At 41.6% G+C, this 20652-nt stretch overlaps 1 protein-coding gene across 4 annotated transcripts in view; it reads right to left on the bottom strand.

Annotated features, from left to right (window-relative positions):
- Positions 1 to 1614: 1614 nt before the first annotated feature.
- Positions 1615 to 20652, bottom strand: part of LIN28B (lin-28 homolog B) — a 105390-nt gene continuing 86352 nt past the window's right edge. For all 4 annotated transcript variants that reach the window (XM_037392644.1, XM_037392645.1, XM_037392647.1 and 1 more), the window contains one exon: positions 1615 to 6747. In XM_037392644.1, coding sequence (XP_037248541.1) covers positions 6378 to 6747 — 370 coding nt within the window. In that variant the 3' untranslated portion in view covers positions 1615 to 6377. The remainder of the gene's footprint in view (positions 6748 to 20652) is intronic.

Genomic DNA, 20652 nt, shown 5'->3' with positions numbered 1-20652 from the left:
TGTGATTTTGATGTCACTCTGTTGACTAATTCGGAAGCTTCAACCCAGTAATTTCTTCTCCTTGGCATGAACGTCACATGGCAGTTACCTCACGCCTGCGAGGTTAGGCAGGGGGGACTCGGCTTGCTGCAGTGGATTTAGCTGCTCCTGCTCCTTGTGATCGGCCCACCCGGTGCGCAGCTTCCTGCCTTTAACACGGAGGTAATTCATAACTGCCTGGGGGAGCTGCTGAAAGGATAAGGACCACTGACTTCCAGAAGCGATGGAAGGGAGGCATGCATGTCTCAGACTAGTTGGGAAGAATTAGGTGTTGCTGCTCTTCCAGGCACTTTCAACCACTATTAAGCACTGCTGGAGGGGAGGTTTCTCCATTTTACTTGTTTCAAGTGGTTCTTAGGTCTATGCATGTCCAGAGCTGCTCACAGCTCCCTGAGGCGGCTTGTGCCTGCCTGTGTCATCTTGTGGGGTGGTGCAGAATGCAGACGGTGGCATGCCCAAGGTGTCCCCTGCCATTCTCCAAAACACCGGGGTCAAGCAGACCAGGAACACGTGTAACAACCTGGTACGAACTGTGTTCTTCAAAGAATATACTCGTAAGAGGTTTTAAAAGAAAGCCTTGCTCCTTGCCACTGACCCAAGTGGGACATGTGGGAGATCTTAGCCAAGGGGATTTGGTCACCTCCTCCCCTCTCCAGGAAAGTGATGACACCATTTGGCTGTGCGTTGCGAGTGGGGTGGGGACAGGACTGGATGTGATGGGATGTGTCTGGGACACATGTTCATAGCTCACTTTTTTTTTTTTTTTTTAAGGCCATGAATTGGGGCAGGGGGAAGTAAATTAAGTTTTCTGTGACTAGAAGAGTAGATGATAAGAGGAGCAGATGATGGAGTAAGTAGATGGTAATCCTTCACACAGCTGTTTGTACAAATAGAAAAAAACTTTTCTGCCTTGTATTCAGTAGATATTGTCAAATATTGCTATTAATCACCTATATGTAGAGCCCTGTATTGAAACAGAGGCACTGGAGCTAGCATATACGGCCCTCAAATATTTTAATACAGAATGATGAGCTAATGCTACCCAATTCACTAATACACTTAATGTAATTTAGGAATGGAATTTCCAGGTAATGGTAGCTGACAGCACTTTCATTTCTAAAAAAACCCCAACTCTTCAAACGATTTTAAATAAGCCTGTAATTGATACATACAAGATTACAGATTATGGAAGAAGTAATAAAGATGGGATGAGACTTCAATACTCAAAGCTTTTTATCCCAGAGAATAACCCAAATGCTCGGTAACTTTAATAACCAGTGTATTCTCAGAGAGAGCAAGTACCAAAAGCTATAATCTTGTAGTTTAATTTCGATAGCCGAGTAGGGCCTGGGTTGCAATTTCTGCATCATTGCTAGTACGATCCAAGTATGCATTAATAATTTATTTCTCCCTCCCCCCAACAACAGTTTATATACCTAAAATTATCTTTTCTGAATAAAATATCCTAAACCTAAGTGAATATATGTACATATATTCATACATACAGAGAAGTCTGCCCAGTGACTGCATAGTGCTTTTTTATCATGCAATAAAGAAAATCTCAAAGGCTCGCTGTAAATGCCAACGTTATATGTTTTATTTTTAATCAAGTAATTCTTTTAAACCTCACAATATCCATGACTGACAGGAAAAAAAAGACATTAGGCATGAAATGAGAATATAAAATACATGATATGTAGAAAGGCAATCAGTGCTTTAGTCCCTCAAGACAGTAAACAGGTGAAATGACCTTCAAAACTTCAATTCACTGTCTTTTTCTTAAAACATAAAATTCAAGTGATTTTTCTTTTATTTCACCTTGTAAACAACATACAAGTCAAAATGGACAATGAGGTAATCTAGACTACAGAAGATAATTTAAAAACACTAGATAAGACACAGTATTAAAGACATATAGAAATCAGTGTTCACTTTGGTCTCTAGTATGGTTATTGTTATTATTACCACAAGCAACGCATACTAGTTTAAGCCAGTCTGGTCAGCCAGTTGTTGCTTAACTTAGTAGTAATCCAAGAGGTAGTCAAAACCATTATCCTTTGTAAAGATGGTTGCTCTTACACTTGATTCAATGACAATGGTAGCAAATACCTTGGTAGTTTTCAACATTCTCACAAAAACACTGCCAAAGCTGCTAATATACAGCTCCGGTTCGTATAAAGAAAGAAACGTGTTCATAGATCAACCTCTTGTTATCAGTCAACAGTTGTAACAGGGGTAACACAACCAACGGATCTTAAAGAAGAGGCTGTTGATATACTAAGCAAAGTAAGGTTGATGCATTTAACAAGGCTCTGCTTGTTTCTAAAACAATACTCAAATCTCGTTAAGACTTCTAGAAAATTAAAATCAGTGCATCTGCACATGTACATATCTTCCCAATTATTTTTATATCTAGCACAGGGGAATACATATATATTTTTTTATGATAAACATTTCTTACAGATAAATTAATTAAATTAAATTTAAGACTCGATGAGATTTCCCATGTTCTTTTATAATTCTTCTTACAAAGAATGTTACAAGATCTATAAACACTTTTTATGGGGCTCTATTCACACAACTAAGTATGACGAAGCAGGAACTCCAGGATAGCACTGGCGTAAAGTAAAACTGGGCTGAAGAAGGTGGCCTGCAAAGGGGAAAGGCAGGATCCGAATGTGGTGTTTAGCACTCCCTGAAAGGTGGCTACAAGCAAAATATTGCAAACGGTATTACAACACCAAATTTACCATCAACTGCAGCAAAAAGTTATTTGGCTCTTCCTCCAAAGAGGAGGAAGACAAGTCTTCCTCATAGCCTAGTTTTTGTAGCATGTACATAAATATCATGACCTCTCCTTGGGGGAGAGTGAAAAATACCTCACCATATCCCTTATGATTAAACGAAATTGAGTATCTGGGGGTGGGGGAATGGGAGAGAGAGATTCTTGCTCTAGGTTCGACATTACCTCTGCTATTGTTAGGAGAAAAATACATCTCTCTCAGCAGATAACTGAACTACCTGTACTCAAACAAGTTTTATTGTGAAGCATTCTGGCAAGGACAGGCTAGTAAATAGGGGAAATCTAGGCTGAGCCAATGCTGCAGAATATTAATTTTGCCCTTAGGCATGAAGGAAGAGACTCAAACTCAGTCTGTGCCTCCTCCTTTAAAGGGTTCTTTTGCTTATCTGGAGCAGCCTGTTGAAGGAGTAGAACTAATTTATTTCTACTGCAGCCCAGTGCAAAGTAGTTACCTGCCGCAGCTTGCACTGCTATGTATTTAGCTTTGGCATGTACGTTTTTGTCTCTTCTGGAGATGTATTTATTTTTGTGAACAGTGCCCGTAATCCTTCAGACAGAAAAAGAAAAACTTTCAAAGAAATGTTTGGAAAAGTCTTCTAATTTCAAATGGATGCTTCATCTTAAACAAGTATTTGCCATAATGTATGCAGTGGTGAACTATCAGTTACATATCTAGTACAGATAAAAAGTATGTACCATAGATCAACAGCCACCTTTAAGGCTAGAGCAGCACAAAGGTGTGTTTATGCAGTAAATATGAGGTAGCCTTTTGCTGTAAACAGAATAATAATTTTATTGTCACCTATGTAAACAAAGTGGGCTTGATGCTTTTGTGTTTTTATTCTTCCCCTCCACCCCCCGTCCCCCATCCCTCCCCTCCTAGAAAAGCTAAGCACCAGTAACTCCGACTGCAAGGCAGTGGGAGCTGTGGTTGCCCAGCATCTCTGAAAACTCAGACCCTGTGAATGTAAAGACACAAATGCTCACATAAGCAACCAGTATAGAATACCACTTTATCATTTCACAGGAACTTATAATACAAAATGCTGCGATCTGATTATCAGAAATTTAGGTCTATGTCAACTCAGAGGTAGTTACTAATATCAGTACATAATACTTATATAGAGATAAAAAGGTCTAAGACTATTTGGTTTGTTCTGAGTAAGCAGGTCTGTAGACTATTCTGTAAAGAAAAAACAACATTACATGGTATATTCCCTGAGCAAAGTTCTTTGTCCTGAGTATGTTATGTAATAGTGATAACATTCTAATATATAAAAATAAAACCTTAAGCTTTCAACAATAAGATAGGGTTTGGTATGTGCTCTTAGCAGTTCAGTCTGATTTTGGTGCGCACAGTGATTTCAAACAGCACCAATAAAAATCTGCATGTTGAAAATATTTCCTGATCTCAGCTCTGAACTTCTTACATATAAACAGGGAATGACCAGTTTTCAAATCCACAATGGCCTATTTCTATAAGGAACTTTGGTTTAAATTTTCAAAGTGACCTAAGTTTTGCATCTTTGCTGTTTAACCTGGTTTTTACACCGGCTAGAAGGTTAAGCAATGCCACTTTGATTTGTCTACATAATTTAAATAAGTTTATTATCCTTACGTAAGGCAAGGAAGTTCTTCTCTATAGATATATCACATTCAATATCGTCAAAGGTAAGCTTTGCATTAGCATACTGAGAACTTCAGTATAAACCATCGAGAATCTCGCAAACACTGGCAAGGAATTCACACAAAATAATTTTCTTGAAATTGTGCCCTTCACAGAGGCGTTTGATTAGTAACTGTTTACTGAAGCAGCAGCAGCAACAGTAAAAGTCTCATCTGGCAGGACAAGTGGGAAGGGGAAGGCCACGTAATGAGCCAGCTGCATACCTGTTGTAACTACCAGCTGCAAAAGAGTTACCACGGGTAGGACTTTGGCTCGCTGTAGCCTTTCATGCAGGCTGTTTCTTTAGTTTGATTATCCGAGCTTAAACCTACCCGACACTTTCAGGCTTTAATAGCCTGTGTTTATTGCCAATGTTAAGGATTATACAGGTTTCTCTAATTAACTTACATCCACAATGGGATTTGTCAAAGTACGTTATCTTACGTATGACTTGGTGATTCAGAAGTTACAAATGGAAAGCGACTTGAAGTTTTGATAGGCTCCAACTCCATTAACCCCGAGCAAGGGCTGCAGCCCAGGGAGTCTCACTCTGAGGCCACCAATCTTTCTGCTCTTTAATGCAGAAGTGTGTGGTCCCAGCGCATTCTGGACCAAGGCTGGTCAGCAACAGTCTCCAGTTCACAAGGAGCAGATGATGCCCAGGGCTTCTGGCAGATTTGCAGGTACCCTCACTTGGGTTTGCCTGCAGCAGACACCTGTCCTTCTTGACTGTACACATGCTGTATCATCAGCAAGGGAGGCTGGCTGAGCACCCCAAGTACCCATCTACCTTTATTCTTAAGAAATTATTTATCCCAGGATCTCATTAGCTTTGCATTTAATTTTCTTTAAAACCACAACAGACAACAACAGCAAAAATCCCTAGGGAGTTCTCTCCATGGTATTTCAACTGAAAACAAGGGGGAAGTCCCTTCAAATTGAGCGGCACTACTTGGGACTGAGAGAAGTTGCTGCTGCTGCTGCTACTACTGCCACCATGGTCCCCTAAATGTTCCCAGAATACAAAGGGTTAAACAGGATGGTATCCTGATACACTCAAAAAGGTCTGTTTGGTAACAACTTATACATTCTCCCCTACACAACAGTCATCTAAATTACAGTTACAACCATATTAATTTAACAAAATGTTTTGAGAAACCAACACAGAAACTACACATTCATTGTCTTTTCTGGAGCTTTAACACTCCTCACCAACAAAGGATGGTGGCAATGAGAGCCATGTTGAGTCATGACACTGCCCTGCACGGGCACGGGGAGGGGAAGGGTTTTGATGCTTTGCGGAGATGAGAATGAAAGAAATTCAAATTGATGGTATTGGGGATGTCTTAGTAAATTTAGTACCATATGGCAGCTTTAAAATATGACAGTATCCTTTGGTTCACAAGAGAAGTAACAGTCTTGATCTCAGTTCTGTGTGTGGTTTATCAGGTTTGGTTTGTTTCTGAGTGAGATTTCTTGGATTTTCTTGTTTGTTTTTTGAACACGTTTAGAAACAGGTTCTAGGAACGAGTCAGGAATGTTTGTGGATACTGTGCCTATTGCTTCACAGTAATGTCTTGTGGGAGCTGGAGAGTGGTCTGATGGAAAAAATATTTTTTTTATAGATATGTACACATACACACACGCACGTGCACACTCATACACACACATACAGAAGTTAAAACGTAATGCACCCTGCTCAAATGTATTTTGCTTGGAGTGATTTGTCTATTAAAGAAAAAAATTCACAGTTCCTCAACAGTAGTTAAAATTCCAGGTCAGCTACTGATAATGAAATTATTTCCCCTGTACTTGCATGAGGTAGACATCCCAAGAGGATAAAGAAAATGGAAAGTTATGACAAATGCTTTAAGTTTTTTTCCTTTTCTGAACAGAAGGCCCCTTTCTGCTTGGTTCTTCGGGTGACACAGACAACTTACTCGATGAAGCTTCCTGCGGCGACCTGCCTGAGCGGTCCGAGATCTCTGACCGGCCCTCCTGAGAGTACGATGGAGATGGGTAGCCGTGCATTCCTCCCCCTTCTCTCTGGAAGGCAGAAGTGGAAGGCTGCGGTTCAGCTTCATGTCTTCCCTGAGAACTAGTGGGCTGCTGCGAGACAGTTTTATGGGGGCAGTTAGCCACCATGTGCATGATGCTCTGACAGTAATGGCACTTCTTTGGCTGCGGAGGTAGACTACATTCTTTAGCATGGTGGTCAAGGCCGCCACAGTTGTAGCATCTAAAAACAAAGAGAGACTGCGAGTTATAAAACACAAACGGTTATAAAACAGTCAGACGGTAAGACTTGCTACATCAGGTAAAGCTCAGCGTCCGTGTGCACGGGGTCTGGGGGTGAAACAAGTCAGTGCTTCCGCACCGACATCCCTCTGCCGCGGGCCGAGGGACAGTTCGGGTTTGCTTTTGAAGCCACTCGGAAGATGCTGCTTTGTCGCACCGGTGCCAAAAAACGCCCCGTACTTGGGACCGGGCACCTCCTCCCGGCGTCCCTGCCCGGCTCCCTCACAGGGCCGCCGGCGGGCGCGGCCAGGCCTCCGGCGCAGAGCCCGTGCGGGCGGCCCCGCTAGGGGGCACCATGGTGCCGGGCATCCGCCGCCGCCCGGTACCGCCGCACCGCGCGGGGCCAGCACTCGTGTCTCTGCGCCTGACGGGGCGACCGCGGGGCGAGGAGAGGGGGCGCGGCGGGCAGCGGCGCCGGCCCTCGCCCTGAGGCGGCTTCGCTCCGCCTGCACCCGTCGCCGGGCCGGGGCGGGGGGAATAAAGAAACGTGCCGAGAGCAGACACCCGGCCTCGGACAGAGCCGTGTCCGAACGGCCGCGCGGCTGCCCGCCCGGGGGACCCTGCGGGGGAGGGGGCGCAGGGGGCACGGGTCTGCGCCCAGCTTCCGCGGTGCTTGTGGTGCAGAGGGTTTGTAATGGCATTCACGGTTTCGATTCAAAATAAACAAAGCCCCGGCAGGCGCCATAAAGCGGGGTTCGTTTGTTTTCTCTTGGAATCGCCGCGCCGCGAGCCGGGGTGCCATCTCCCCTGGGCCACGCTGGCACAGAGTGCCGCCTCCCCCGCGCCACGTCTGCTCCCCAGTCCTCAAAAACGGCTAAAATCCACAAATACCCTTCCATTAAGCTTGTTAGCCAGGGCAGTCCCGAAGAAATGTCCAGCAAATCCTTACTGAATCCTCTCACCTGGTAACACGTGCCGGGAATGCCAGTCCTTGCATTACGTTATTCTAACATGATACGAAGAACTAATTCTCCACCTTTGGCATGGTGATCCTATGCCCATCGTGTTCACCACTGACCTTTCTATTTTGGCTATTTTTCAACGGGTTCTGTTTGTTTCTTTTATAAAAACTTGCACTGAATGCATAGACATTTAATTTATTATAATCTAATGCTCCACTGGAAAGAACTAAACTAATAATTTGTTTTCTTTCCCTTAACCATCAACTAATTCAAAAAACAATTGCACAAATACTTAGGCTTGGTGGAGTCAACTCAAGGATTAAAAAAGACTAACTATAACTAACTAGATGTACAAAACAGCGCAACATGTTCTGGTTTGAGCCCACATCAAAATATTTTAATTTTTCACATTTGTGGAAAGTAACAAGGCACTGTTCCAACTAGTATTTAGTGGTCATTATAAGTCTATACAAAACCAGTAAGTTTAGTTCATGCAAAACTGTATGTATAGCTGGAGTCTCACCTACAGAATTTACCTTCCAAAGAAATATTGTTGATCAAACTCGCATGGTTTTTAAAAAGACTGCAAAATGGCCGTTAACATTTGCAAATCCATTCCAAGAAACAATCCCTCAGCACCTCCTCCTTCATATCTCTTCTTCACTATTAGCAAGATATTAACCATATCTTTATTGTAAGAGACAACTGAAAGAAAAGCTTAAGTTGCTGATGGCATGCTGTCATGCCCTACGAGACTGACCTATAATTTAGAGAAGTGATGAACAGAACTTCATTATCCTTTCAGAAAACATTGTAATTAAATTGTCGCATCTTCCCTAAAGATTAACAAGAAACAAAACCCCAAACCCATTATACTGAACTCTGCACTTCTATGACAACTGCAATAACATATTTTAGGTGAACTGGTTCTATTTTTATGTCACCACTGCACTGAAGTTTTATGCGATTTTTCAATGGAATCTGAAGACTATGCTTACCCTAGTCTGTCTGCATATACTACGGAGTAACCCATAAGAGGCACAGAATATAATGCTTCCCTTGAATCAAGAAGAAAACAACACATACAAGCCCCACTGTCATTTAGTACTGATTTCCCTAGCTTAGGTAGGGAAAGGACATACTAAATATGTTGTAAAATAGAAATATCCTGATATAAGACCAAAACACCAAGCTTTTTTTCCATCATCATAAAAAAAATATTTGCAAGTTATTAAACGACATCCATCTGACTATTTTTTTCCAAATTACTGCAGATATTTTCAAAATAATGACCCCCACTTAACAGCAGCATCCAGTTTTCTTAACTGAAATTCAGCTGTGTTTCCCTGACAAGTTTTCTAAACACCTTCTGGATAAAACAGTAAGTAAAATATGCAGTTAGGGGAAAAAAAAAAAAAAGATCAGCAAGAACAAAAATGCTTCAGTGTTTTACTTTCTACCCCTCCAATAAATACATCCAAGAATTCACAAATGTGGTATTTAGGTTGTATTAAAGTATGATGTTGATTATTATCCTCTCATCGGTTTCTAGCAGTGTACTTGTTCCTGGGCTAAGTATAGTATAATAGAATATAACATGGGAGTGTGCAGACATTCTGGAAATCGTGCATTTTATCGTAATATAGAGTGCAGAATTTTATAGCTGTGAATGCATTTGCACTTGCTTCTTTCCCTTAATATCACATGTATTTAGAATGGTTAGAAAAGAAAAAGTTTGAAAATAGGTTTAAGGGCCTCGGTAGCAGGGTAGGCGGTAGCCATGGACAAATCAATTTAATCAGTCACTATGGTATGCACTGTGTTAGCCAATTCAGTGAAACATTTCACTTCACCAATTGACCAAGAACCTGCTGCCAGGGCCCCTGCTTCCAGTCGAGAGGCGTCCCTCACCTTTTGCATATATATTTATCAATACATCCTATTTGCAAAATATTGTAATTCCCTGCATTTATTCAAATCACTGCTAAAATGTCACCACGAAAGAAAACTCCATCAATGCATTTCTGATTAAACTATGATTTGGCTTTTCAGGAATGCTTTCTGTTACCAACTCAAGCATCTGGCTAAAGTGTCGCATTAGAATACATATGTGCCAGGCAGGGTGTGCCTGGACTTAAACAGGAGGGTGGTATTTATTCAGTTCTTTTAACTATTTATTCATTCCTTGTCAATCACTCTTAGCAGGAGAACAGATCACACCCCGCTCTGAAATGCCTTCCCTCTCAAGGGATTTACACCAAAAAGGAAATGGACAGCCACCTCAGAGCTCACAAATGATACCACATGGCATCATCCACATGCATTAAGATATGGTATTAACCCTTTTGTCCCAAACGCTTCAACTCTTTTCTCCTCTCTTCTGTACATACTTATGTTACAACATAACGATATGATATGCACACACAAACTTCTACATCCACATCCCTATGTACATATATAGAACAAGATGCAAGCCAGCTCATGCTAAGAAACTTAGCAAATTCTCATTCAAGTATGTTCTCAGGAACTCTAGATTAGTACAACCATAACAAGTATTTCTTCACTTCAGAAACACCATGGAAATAACCTATGTTAGCTTAAACAGAACATAAAAGTTTGAATATAAATTACATCATGAGACGAATAAACCACAAAAAGCCCTTAAAGTGCAATTATAGTGTAAGTAACCCTTACAAAAAAGCACCAGCAAGAAGGATTTGTTAAAACAGGACTGTCTTTCTTACAGTAGGCTCCCATGATTCACTAGGTAGCTTTAGGCTCAAAAAATAATGCAACACAGTAAATAAAGAGGTGGCAATTATCCTAACAGGGAATCCTTTCTTCACTACAGCACTGACAGGATGGTGAATCACTGTGATTTTCTGATATAAAAAGGATGAACACTGTAATAAAGGAACAACCTTGAGGAACTTGTCTAGCATTGTATTTCAATATTCTCAAGAATTGTGATTACACCGAACTATACATATTAAAGGAAACACACGAACAAGGAGAAAGTGTATAGGTTCCAACACAAACTATATTGTATGAGTTGTAATAAGCTGATGACTGAAATTCATAAGTGCTCAATTTCACAACCAAATGCGAATGCAAAATAAAATGCTCTCTAGTTTTCAGCTTTTTTCCTTGTCCCAGCAGTCAACTCCTACTTAGGAAGCATGCCCTAGCCCTATCCCTTTTAAAACAACAATGCCCCAGCTCAGCAGAGAGAAGCTGTAAGGAGGGCAAGCACAACTGCTTGCTTCTTCATGCTGCTTCATAATATGATTTAGATGATAATCCAATATATAGGACAAGTACAGAATCGTTTGTGTAGCTCCACACTAATCTGTTGAGAGAAAAAGCATTAAAATTACCCCAATGACTGACTTTTCCTTGGTGGTGGTGGTGTTTTTAATATCTAATAGTGATAGCAGAAGGAAGAAAGAGAGTATAGTCAGAGGAAGACTAAAATAAATCGCTGGGATATTCCCTACACCAACTCATCTTTTGTTTTTCCTTTTTGAATGCTGTAAGACAACAAAAACCTGCATCTTGGCTAACAGTGTTCCATCTAGCAACCTTAATGCTTTGAAAAATGGCAAAACTCTAACAGTATGAGCATGTTAAGACGTTTTTAGGACACAGTGAATGCCAACCAATCAGTTAAAGCCCAAAGGAAACATTTAAAATTGCACCTAAATGTGCTGTCTGTTTTAGTAATTACTTTCACAACACATCTAAAGAAAGGCCAGTTCTTTCAGACAGAACATGCAGCAGATCCCTTGAACTATCCTATTTTCCTGTAAAGGAAGGTTAAACTATCTATGATCTAACAGAAATATGGATCTTAGACAAAACTGAGATGTTTTACTCTTCAAGGGTTTCAGTGAACTGTCTTGAAAATCAGGCCATGGGGCAATGCAAGAGGACACTTCTTGCTGGTGGATGTAAACGCTCAAAATCTCGGGGAAGCATGTGCTTGCTCAGGCACCACCTGGGATGAGTGAGAAACACTTCCAACACCTCTGCAGGACTAAGACGTGGACTGTCAGGCATCTGGTAATTTCAAACTGTCTTTGAGATAAATATATTTTTAATGGATTACTTAAATAATCCAGTAGCAAAATCCTGGATATCAAATCTGTCACAGCTGCTCTCCAAAGACTGACTGGATGAGAGGTGATTGCTGCTGAATGGGCACCTCTTGCATGTTACTGTATTATATACTCTACATCTGTGTGTATGTATATATAAAAATACATATATGTACTATATATTTACTTAATACAGGTATAATACAAAATAATACAAAAATCGTTCTTGCTCAGAAGCCTAGACTTAAAAGTGAAAAACCACTTTGAGTATTTTTTGAAACAGGGCATTAGCCTTATGCCTTAAAACAGCACTTCATCCTTTCAGAGCAAGAAATGTTGGAACTAAGTATGGGGGGGCTGTCACTCCAACTTAAAACCAGGCAAAATGGAATCCCTGGAAAATCCTTGGAAAATAAAAAAGTTTGGCTGGCTGCCAGGGCAACAAGCTGCAAGAGCAGGAGGAGCAGGGGAGGAGCAGGAGGTGGTGGGGACCCCGGGGAGCCCCACGCACAATGAGCAGCAGCCAGCACCTACTAGCAGCCCCATGCTGGTCACCAGCTCCTCTGGCATTTCACTCCTTCCTCCACTGCTTTTACTGGGGGATTCCCTTACAGGCACTGTTTTGGGACATTTCTCCCTCCCCCCAGAACCTTTTAAGCAGCATTAAATCCCAGGAGAAATAAAGCCAGCCTGTGTTTTTTAAAAAAACACAGCCTTGTCACAGTGCATGGCTGCACTGCCAAGCCGTGCCCTGCAGCTGCCCTGCTCCCCGCACCCAGTGAGGAATTAAGACAGAGAAATGTGGCTCAGCTTTTTGTTTTTAAAGGATGAAAACTGCGAGCGAGTCAAGGAGACATACACAAGGGGCACTGAACGTACACACTCTGCCATTGCCCTCTGAAATAGCTGGAATGTTTCTGCTCGCATGCACATTGCTGGGTTTCATGCCATTTTGTTTATCAACCTTTAATTCTTAAGCTGTAGCTGAATGCAGGAGAGAATACAGGTAAACTTTGAAAACACTCTAATAAGATATTAGTATTCAAAATACCAAATACTGAAATAATACTGAGAAAGATACTTTAAGATTAAGAGAAATTATCTTGTTAATCTTGTTAAACTAAAGCATTCCGTTGCTGAATGGAGCATTTAGCATCTTCATCAGAACATTTATGGTGCGTCCAGCAAGCTGGGTCACACTAAGGCAGAGAACTTTATTAGCACCCTCATTTAGCAATCCATGAAAAAAAAAAATCAGTTTAATTTTAAAAGTGTAATTATTTTTAGCAAAGTATGTTGGAAAATAGTGTGTTATCAATTTGGAAAGTGGCACATCAGGGCCACATTTAGATTTGTACTTATCCTGTGAGTATTTGCTACCCTGAACCCCTCATTTACACAAAATGCTGTGCAGAAGTGACATGCTGGGAAAGTTAATTGCAGGCTGTTGTTCTTCAGTAAAATTCAGTTTGAAAATTTCCTGTGCTTTACTAGCTTTTTAAGATTAACAGAAATATCATTTTCTAAAATAAAAATAACCTTCTAAAGAAATAAAGATGAAATAAAATAAAAATGCTTATCTATCTGTTTTTCCTACAAATCCAACAACACATAATAACATACCAGAGATCGGAGACTTTCAATTTCGTGAGAAAAACAAGGTTCCTCCATTTTTTTAAGCTTGCCTTCTTTCATCTTAGAGATAGCCCCAGCACACTGACACAAACCCACTGTCTGCAAGGCTTCCAATAACACAGGGTCGAATATTGATGATGTTTACTTTTGTTACAAATAAATAAATAAAAATGCTCCACCATAAACTCATCAGATCAACTAGTTTTCTGTGGTTAGTTCTAAATCAATCTGTTTTCCCCGGTGTATCACAGAAGTAATATCAATAGGTTACGGTCTTTTGTTGCTTGGGTTTCCCCTCCCCCTCCCCCCCCAAAACAAAGAAGCTGACAAACAACGTGGGCATTTGCCTGATAAATCTTGCCTGTCGAGATACAATTTAGCTCAAGTGTGTGAGGAAATACATTTGTTTAAAACCTACTAATACGATTTTACTGGAAGGTGGATTTTTTTTTTGTAGAACCAAGAACAACAATGAAACAGAAAGGTGGTTTAAAATGCACAAAACAGCTTTTTCTCCACAAAATTGGAAAGGCCTACATGGGCAGCAGCTCTTAAAAAATAACCTCAACAATGTCGTTTCCATTTTTTCTTCCTTTGCATGAAATCTTATCTCTGCTACCCACTCAGCCCTCTTTACAGACACGTAGGAAAATTATTTTTCACATAATCACATAAAAATCCTTATGAAATGCATCCTCACGGAGGAATGCTTTGGATATACTTTCATTTGTTACAACAAAAGGGTTTTTCTTTATATTGAGAGTTAAGAACTCCTGAAATAACAATTTACAAAGCGAGGTCTTTTTTCTAAATAACATGAAAGATGGTTTTGCTCCAGTAGTATCAATATACCATGCAAAGAATGTATATATTTTAATAGCTTTAACCTTCCAGATAAAGCAGATACAAGATCAGTGATGGTTTAAGTAAGTTATGCTTTAAACAATCGTATATCACGCATTTCAAACATGAAATGTTATACCATGATTTCAAATAAGTCTACCGCTGTTAATCTTTCTGCATTATGAAACCACACACACAAATACTCTCAATCACAAATTTCCCTTGTAAGCCTTAACTTCTGTGGGAACAATAAAAGAAAATGGATTTTAAATTAAAATAGTTCTGTATGCAGCTGTTTTAAAAACAAAAGTATTTTCCATAGTTCATGTTGGCGGACAGGCTGCCATACAGGTTTGTTCAGGGTATCACTGCAGCGTGTACCCACATTTGCAGCCTGCTGCTGAAGTTAGCTGGCGTGCAGCACTGGGCAGGCAGGGGGGTGGCCATAACTAAGCAGACCTTGGGTGCCTGTGTTTGAAAGCAGTCCTTGGTGCCCCTGTTTACAGCAGCATAGTTCAGTAACACCAGAAGTCTTCACAGAGGCGGCTTGAGCCTCCTGGCCATGTGGATAGGGATGCACGCTGCATAAAACCAGCTCAACTCTTTCTGGGTCAGTGAGGTGCCGTTCATGAGCTAAGAGGCATGCCTGACCTTATCGGCTTCACAGCAGAGCCGGTACCAGGGTTTCTACATGCACTGATCAGCTAATCCATAGATGAGATAAAAGGGTAGCAGGTAACTGGGAATCAGTTGTTAAAAACTGCCATTTCTGGTTTGTTCCTTATTTTATCACTAACCTTAGCAATAAATATAAGTAGCATCAACTCCTCCTAACAGCAGGAAACTGCAAACAGCTTCCTGGCAGTAGGCTGGAGCACTGAAGCAAAAAGTGGTAGAGGAAGAAGAGGAGGAAGAAGGCTGCTCTGGAAGTTCATAACCTATTCTTCTTCCCCAAATACCAATTTAGAGTTATATGACTTTCGGTATCCCTTACTTCTGAAACTTTGTGCATTTATGCCTAGCAAGAGGAGCACGGGCTTAGATCCTAGTCTTGACGTGGATTCTCCTGTTACATTCACTGAATTGGATGACTTACATAGGCTTCACAAGTGGTTTAAGGATTTCAGGATTTGAGCAGCAACTCACATCTTCATTGCATTCTTCAGAAGTAAAGACAGTTGCTGTCTGACACACTCACTATGAGAAGGCCATGCCAGCTCTATCTCTATATAGGGGTTCCTTCCAGAGCTCTTGGAATTGATAAAGTCCTGTCACATGAAATACAGGCAAGGCTTCCTTTCCCAACTGTGTAACAAAAGGACACTGAACATGGTGGTTGGTTTTCCTTGAAAGAGCACCTATAAGTTCACATGCTCAATACCCACAAGAACAATTAAGCCATCAAGATGCTCTTTAGACACATTTTACGGGTAAGGGAAATCTGTATCACACTGATGCACTGACTGAGAAAGCAAGCAGTCAGTTCCTAATTCACATTTCCAAACTCAAGATGTCTAAAATAAACTAGCTCCATATATTGACATTACTAAATGGCTGTGTTCAGCATTTTCTATGATACATTTTTAAAAGGCTTTCAACATCCTAAAGGAAAAAAGAATATTTTGAAACTTTTCACATAAAAATGCAGAAGCAATAGGAAAGCATGAAAAGAGGATTCAGGTTCAACAGGATAAAGCCTCATGTTCAAGCTTTTAATTCACACTTGAGGCAGGTATTTCTGTTGCCCCACACTGCCCGATCCATGAGAATCAAAAGAGAAATAATGCCATTTTTTACTATTCTGTCCTTTCTCACCACCAGGTTTATCTTTGTTGTGAATTCTCTCTATAACTATATACATAAAAAGAAAAAACACATCTGCACACATAAACCCAACAGTGTTAATTCAACATTTTGTGTTTCCTTTTTCTTAGTTTGCCCTCAGGATGGCAAATTTCACACACAGGTTTGAGTTTAATACTTCTTTCTCTGAATTCTGCTAATTCTGTGTACAATTCAAAATAATGAAACACAACTGAAATAATTTTACTACATGTGGTAAACTAGATCACTTTATCTCCCTTGGCTGTGATTACTTCGATTAATTGATACCACTCCAGTAAAATGATAACAATGAGGTGAAGAAAACTTTTTTAAAACATTGCATCTGCCTAGAAAAAGAGCATCTTAATGGTCTTAACTCTGCTGTCAGTGACATGGGTGTAAATCCAGAGCAATTCTGATGACTTCACTGAGCTTATTCTCTATTAACTTTAGTAGTGTGAAAGAGACAAGAATTTCCCACTGTGTATGAATACTGAAAAGTCACACCGCAGCAGCCAAGGCTGGTTGCAGAGGTCAGGCTGATACAAGCTGGGAGGCAGCGCAGCAATGCAGGCCGAAGCCCCTCAGTTCCACCTGTAAATCTGTGTTTGCTGGTTGATGTAACACTTGAAAGCATAATGCAGCATAAATCACAAAGTTGAAAAAAGAAAACCAAAGAACTATGGCCAAGGTAGAGGAGTGATATGTTTGATTCTTCTGCCCGTTTATGCTCAACCTTTCAAGTTAAGAAAGAATGAATGAACAGTTTCAAAAGTAAGGATGTTTATAGGCCAAGAATCAATTTTCCTGGCAAGACGGATGAACTTTCCATCAGGAGATTTAGATAAAACAGGAACCCTAGACTTAAAATGTTTGAAAGCAAAGAACAATTCAGATAAGGGCACCCCAGTCATGATCAGTGCAAGGGGACGCAGATTACACGTTGGACACTGAACGCACAGGCCAAAGAAAAATGCAATGGATACGCTCACTGGGCACAGCACAACCAGCTATCTGTAGTTTTGATCAGAAGTTCATACCCAGCCACAACTTGGGTTCAATTATGGAAGCCCTGAATTTACAATGCTGAAAGCAGTCACAAACCAGAAGAGTGATTAATGTCCTCACCCTGTCTGTGTCTGAACAATTCATCTATATATACTCTAAACCAAACAACCTTCCGGTTATACAGTAGCATTCACTGTGCTAGGGCAGGAAAACTACATTAAGACTGGAAGTGCACGAAGGCAGAAAAGGCAATGCATTTTTAATGCAAGCCCTGAGGTTGCTAGTGATGAATCAAACCTCTGGTTGGGGAGGAAGAAGACATGTCTCTGCAGCCACTTATGCAAAGTCTGCACAGACCAGCAAGGTACTGAATTTCTGCATGGGGGATGGTTACGAGTTCTCCTGTTTTGGAGGGCAAATCCCAACTTCTGGGAAAATAAAGGATTACTCAGTTATGCTGGTAGCCTGTCTGTTTTCCCCCAGTCCCAGGCTCTGGGAACAGGTTAGAAGACATGGGAAGGTGACTGGGACATACTGCAGTGGCTATGAATGGAACATGTAACGTGTCAAATCCACAGGAATCCATAGGATTTCATTAGCTCTGACCAAAACCCCGTTTCTTCCTGTTTTAGTAATTAATTGGCCGTACTGATACGAGGTTAGAGAGACAACTCTTAATATTCATTGAACAGTTAAGTTATTCCAGTGATAGATCTTCTGCAGGAAACACTGAGAGTATCCTTCTCCTACAAGACTTTACAATATTGCAGCTGAACCAGCTGGGGCAGTGGATTTGAACTCCCAGCTAGATACAGAATTGGATCTATTTATTTTTTCTGTTCTGGATAAATGCCCATTGCTGGGGAGAGGGAGCAGGCAGAGCAAGGGAGCCTGGCTGCTCGGTACCAGGCTGGAGCAGGGCCCCTACCACCCAGTCAGTGTCCTCCATCTGTGTGAACCCTTCCTCACTGCTACTCCTGACGGGTGGCACACATGTCACAACCCTCAGCTGGTGCAGTAACAAATTGTATTGGGCCTCGGCGTTAGGTATCTGTACTACTGCACCACTGTGAAAACCACACAATCATTCTTAAGAGCTGCCCTGTGCTTTGTAGCTGAACTCTCCTCTCTTCGCTGCCCAGAGCCTCCACCACTGCCCGCTCCCTCCAGGCACAGTCTCCACCCCACACCTTGTGGTGTTGCTTCCACCATGTCCTGGTTTTGGCTGGGATAGAGTTAGGTTTTTTCTTCTCAGTAGCTGGTACAATGCTGTGTTTTGGATTTAGTATGAGAATAATGTTGATAACACACTGATGTTTTCAGTTTGTTGCTAAGTGATGTTTATACCAAGCCAAGGACTTTTCAGTTTCTCAGGCCCTGCCAGCAAGAGGGCTGGAGGGGCACGGGAAGCTGGGAGGGGACACAGCCAGGACAGCTGACCTGAACTAACCAAAGGGATATTCCACACCATAGAATGTCATGCTTAGTATGTGAAGTGGGGCGAGCTGGCTGGGGCCTGCCGATCACTACTTGGGGACTGGCTGGGCATCAGTCAGCAGGTGGTGAGAAATCGTATTGTGCATCACTTCTTTCTTTCCTTTGGATTTTATTCCTCTCCCCTTCTCTCTCTCCTTTTTCTTCTTCTTACTATTATAATATTCCAGTTATTAAATTGTTCTTATCTCAGCCCTCGAGTTTTACCTTTTCCCCCAATTCTCCTCCCCATCCCGTGGTGTGTGTGTGGGGGGGGGGGGGGGGGGGGCAGGCAGGAGGAGTGAGTGCGTGATGCTTAGTTGCTGGCTGGGGTTAAACCATGACACAGCACTAGGTCACTTCCTGCAGCTGGTGGTGTCAGCTCCACAGACAGTGAGACGAGAAACCCTTGTCTCTTACCTACAATCTATGAATCCTTCTTCAAAAAGGTGAACAACCACCATCTGGAGGTCACAGCAACCTCCTGACCGAGGGAAGACTTGCATCCAAACATGTCTTTCACAGAGTGAGGTATGTGGTGAACCCTTGGGGACCTTTTATGTAGGTTAACATGTGCTCACTTGTTTGGGCCATGCAGGTGAAGAGGAGGTCTCAGAAGCCAACGTGGTAATTTTGGGGGGCTTAGCTGTAAGCCACAGCACTGAGTTGCTGGCTGTCCAGTAGAAACCTCAAGTCATACAAGATACAGCAAGTAAATCCAGGTTTCAAGGCTTTTGGCAGCACCCAAATATTAAATCTAGGAACCTGATGCCTTTTGTGTGGTTGAGAATAGTAATACTCGAACAATTTTAGCCACAGAAGACAAGGGACCAGACCTTTATAAGATGATACTTCCTAGACTATTCCAAGATAACAAACCAATTGTTTATTAAACCAGCCTCACTTTTGAAAACCTGTAAGGCCAGAAAGCCTTCTTCCGCAGTCAAGATCCCTTTGGCTCTCCTCCTTACAAACCTTCTAATTCTAAACATCCAAAATACCTGGAAATAATCAATTCCAAATAACCACATAATGGATGGAGACTGTGGCCCTCACTCAGGACTCTGAAACTCAAGCACAGCCCAGAAATGTCCATCAGAAAAGTCTCATTATTCCTAGGCTCAGAAGCTGGTGATAGAGAGTGTGGCATTACCTTCTTTTCCTGACACAGGCAGCCTGTGTGACCCTGTTGTGTATAATGAAACGTTTACAGGGACTTAAATGCCTAAGTCCCACTGACTTCAGAGGCCAGAAAGATCCTCATAGCTTTGAGAATCTAAGTCTGTGCCCCTTGGGACTGTACCTGGTAAAGCAAGCAAAAAAACCAACTTATGGTACAACAGAGTACAACTGTATGGTGATCAGGCCACAAATTAATTGGCATTCACTGAACTACAGCAGGGATCAAGAACATCCTGGATGATGCATAAAATACCCGATTTTGAAACTGCCATCTTTGTTATGCCTATTTCACTACTGTCCAACTATTGGGATGAAAAGTCATAGACAAGTTGTGAAAAGTCATTTCATTTATGTCTACATTCCAAACATCGCAGAGAAAATGAGGCCTATCAAGAGCTTAACTGGACTTATCACAAATACAGAAAAACCCTCCACAGGTCTTTTTCATCCCCTGTTGGCAGGAAGCACAAAAATGAGAATCAGGTGCAGAAAACACACACTTTCTACATGGTGCAAAAGTCTGAACCAGAATGTCTTCAACAAACTGCTGTGCTTAGCTTTCATCCCAGTTTCCTGCAAAGCTTTGCTCAGCAAGTGCCACCGCTGCCTGCTGTCTTGGCAGCATCAGTGACAGCTCCTGGGGTGCGTGCCCTTCTGCTTTCACACTCCGCACTGTGAAACTAGCTAGCAACAGTATGCTGTGCCAGACAGAATGCAGGGAATTGCCAGGGATTGTGCCTGAATGCTGCAATCCATCCAGAGCCATAAGCAGTGACCAGGGCTCCAGCTCCACTACTTCGCGTTTCATTCATAGCTTTTCTTTGGTAATGTGAAAATAAGTGGAAGATAATCACTCAGTAAACAGCCCCCTTTTCAAGAAGA

This window comes from Falco rusticolus, chromosome 6 (assembly GCF_015220075.1).
Source record: "Falco rusticolus isolate bFalRus1 chromosome 6, bFalRus1.pri, whole genome shotgun sequence".
Lineage (NCBI taxonomy): Eukaryota > Metazoa > Chordata > Aves > Falconiformes > Falconidae > Falco > Falco rusticolus.
Note: the sequence above shows the minus strand (reverse complement) of the source record. Positions and strands in the feature narration are given on the sequence as shown.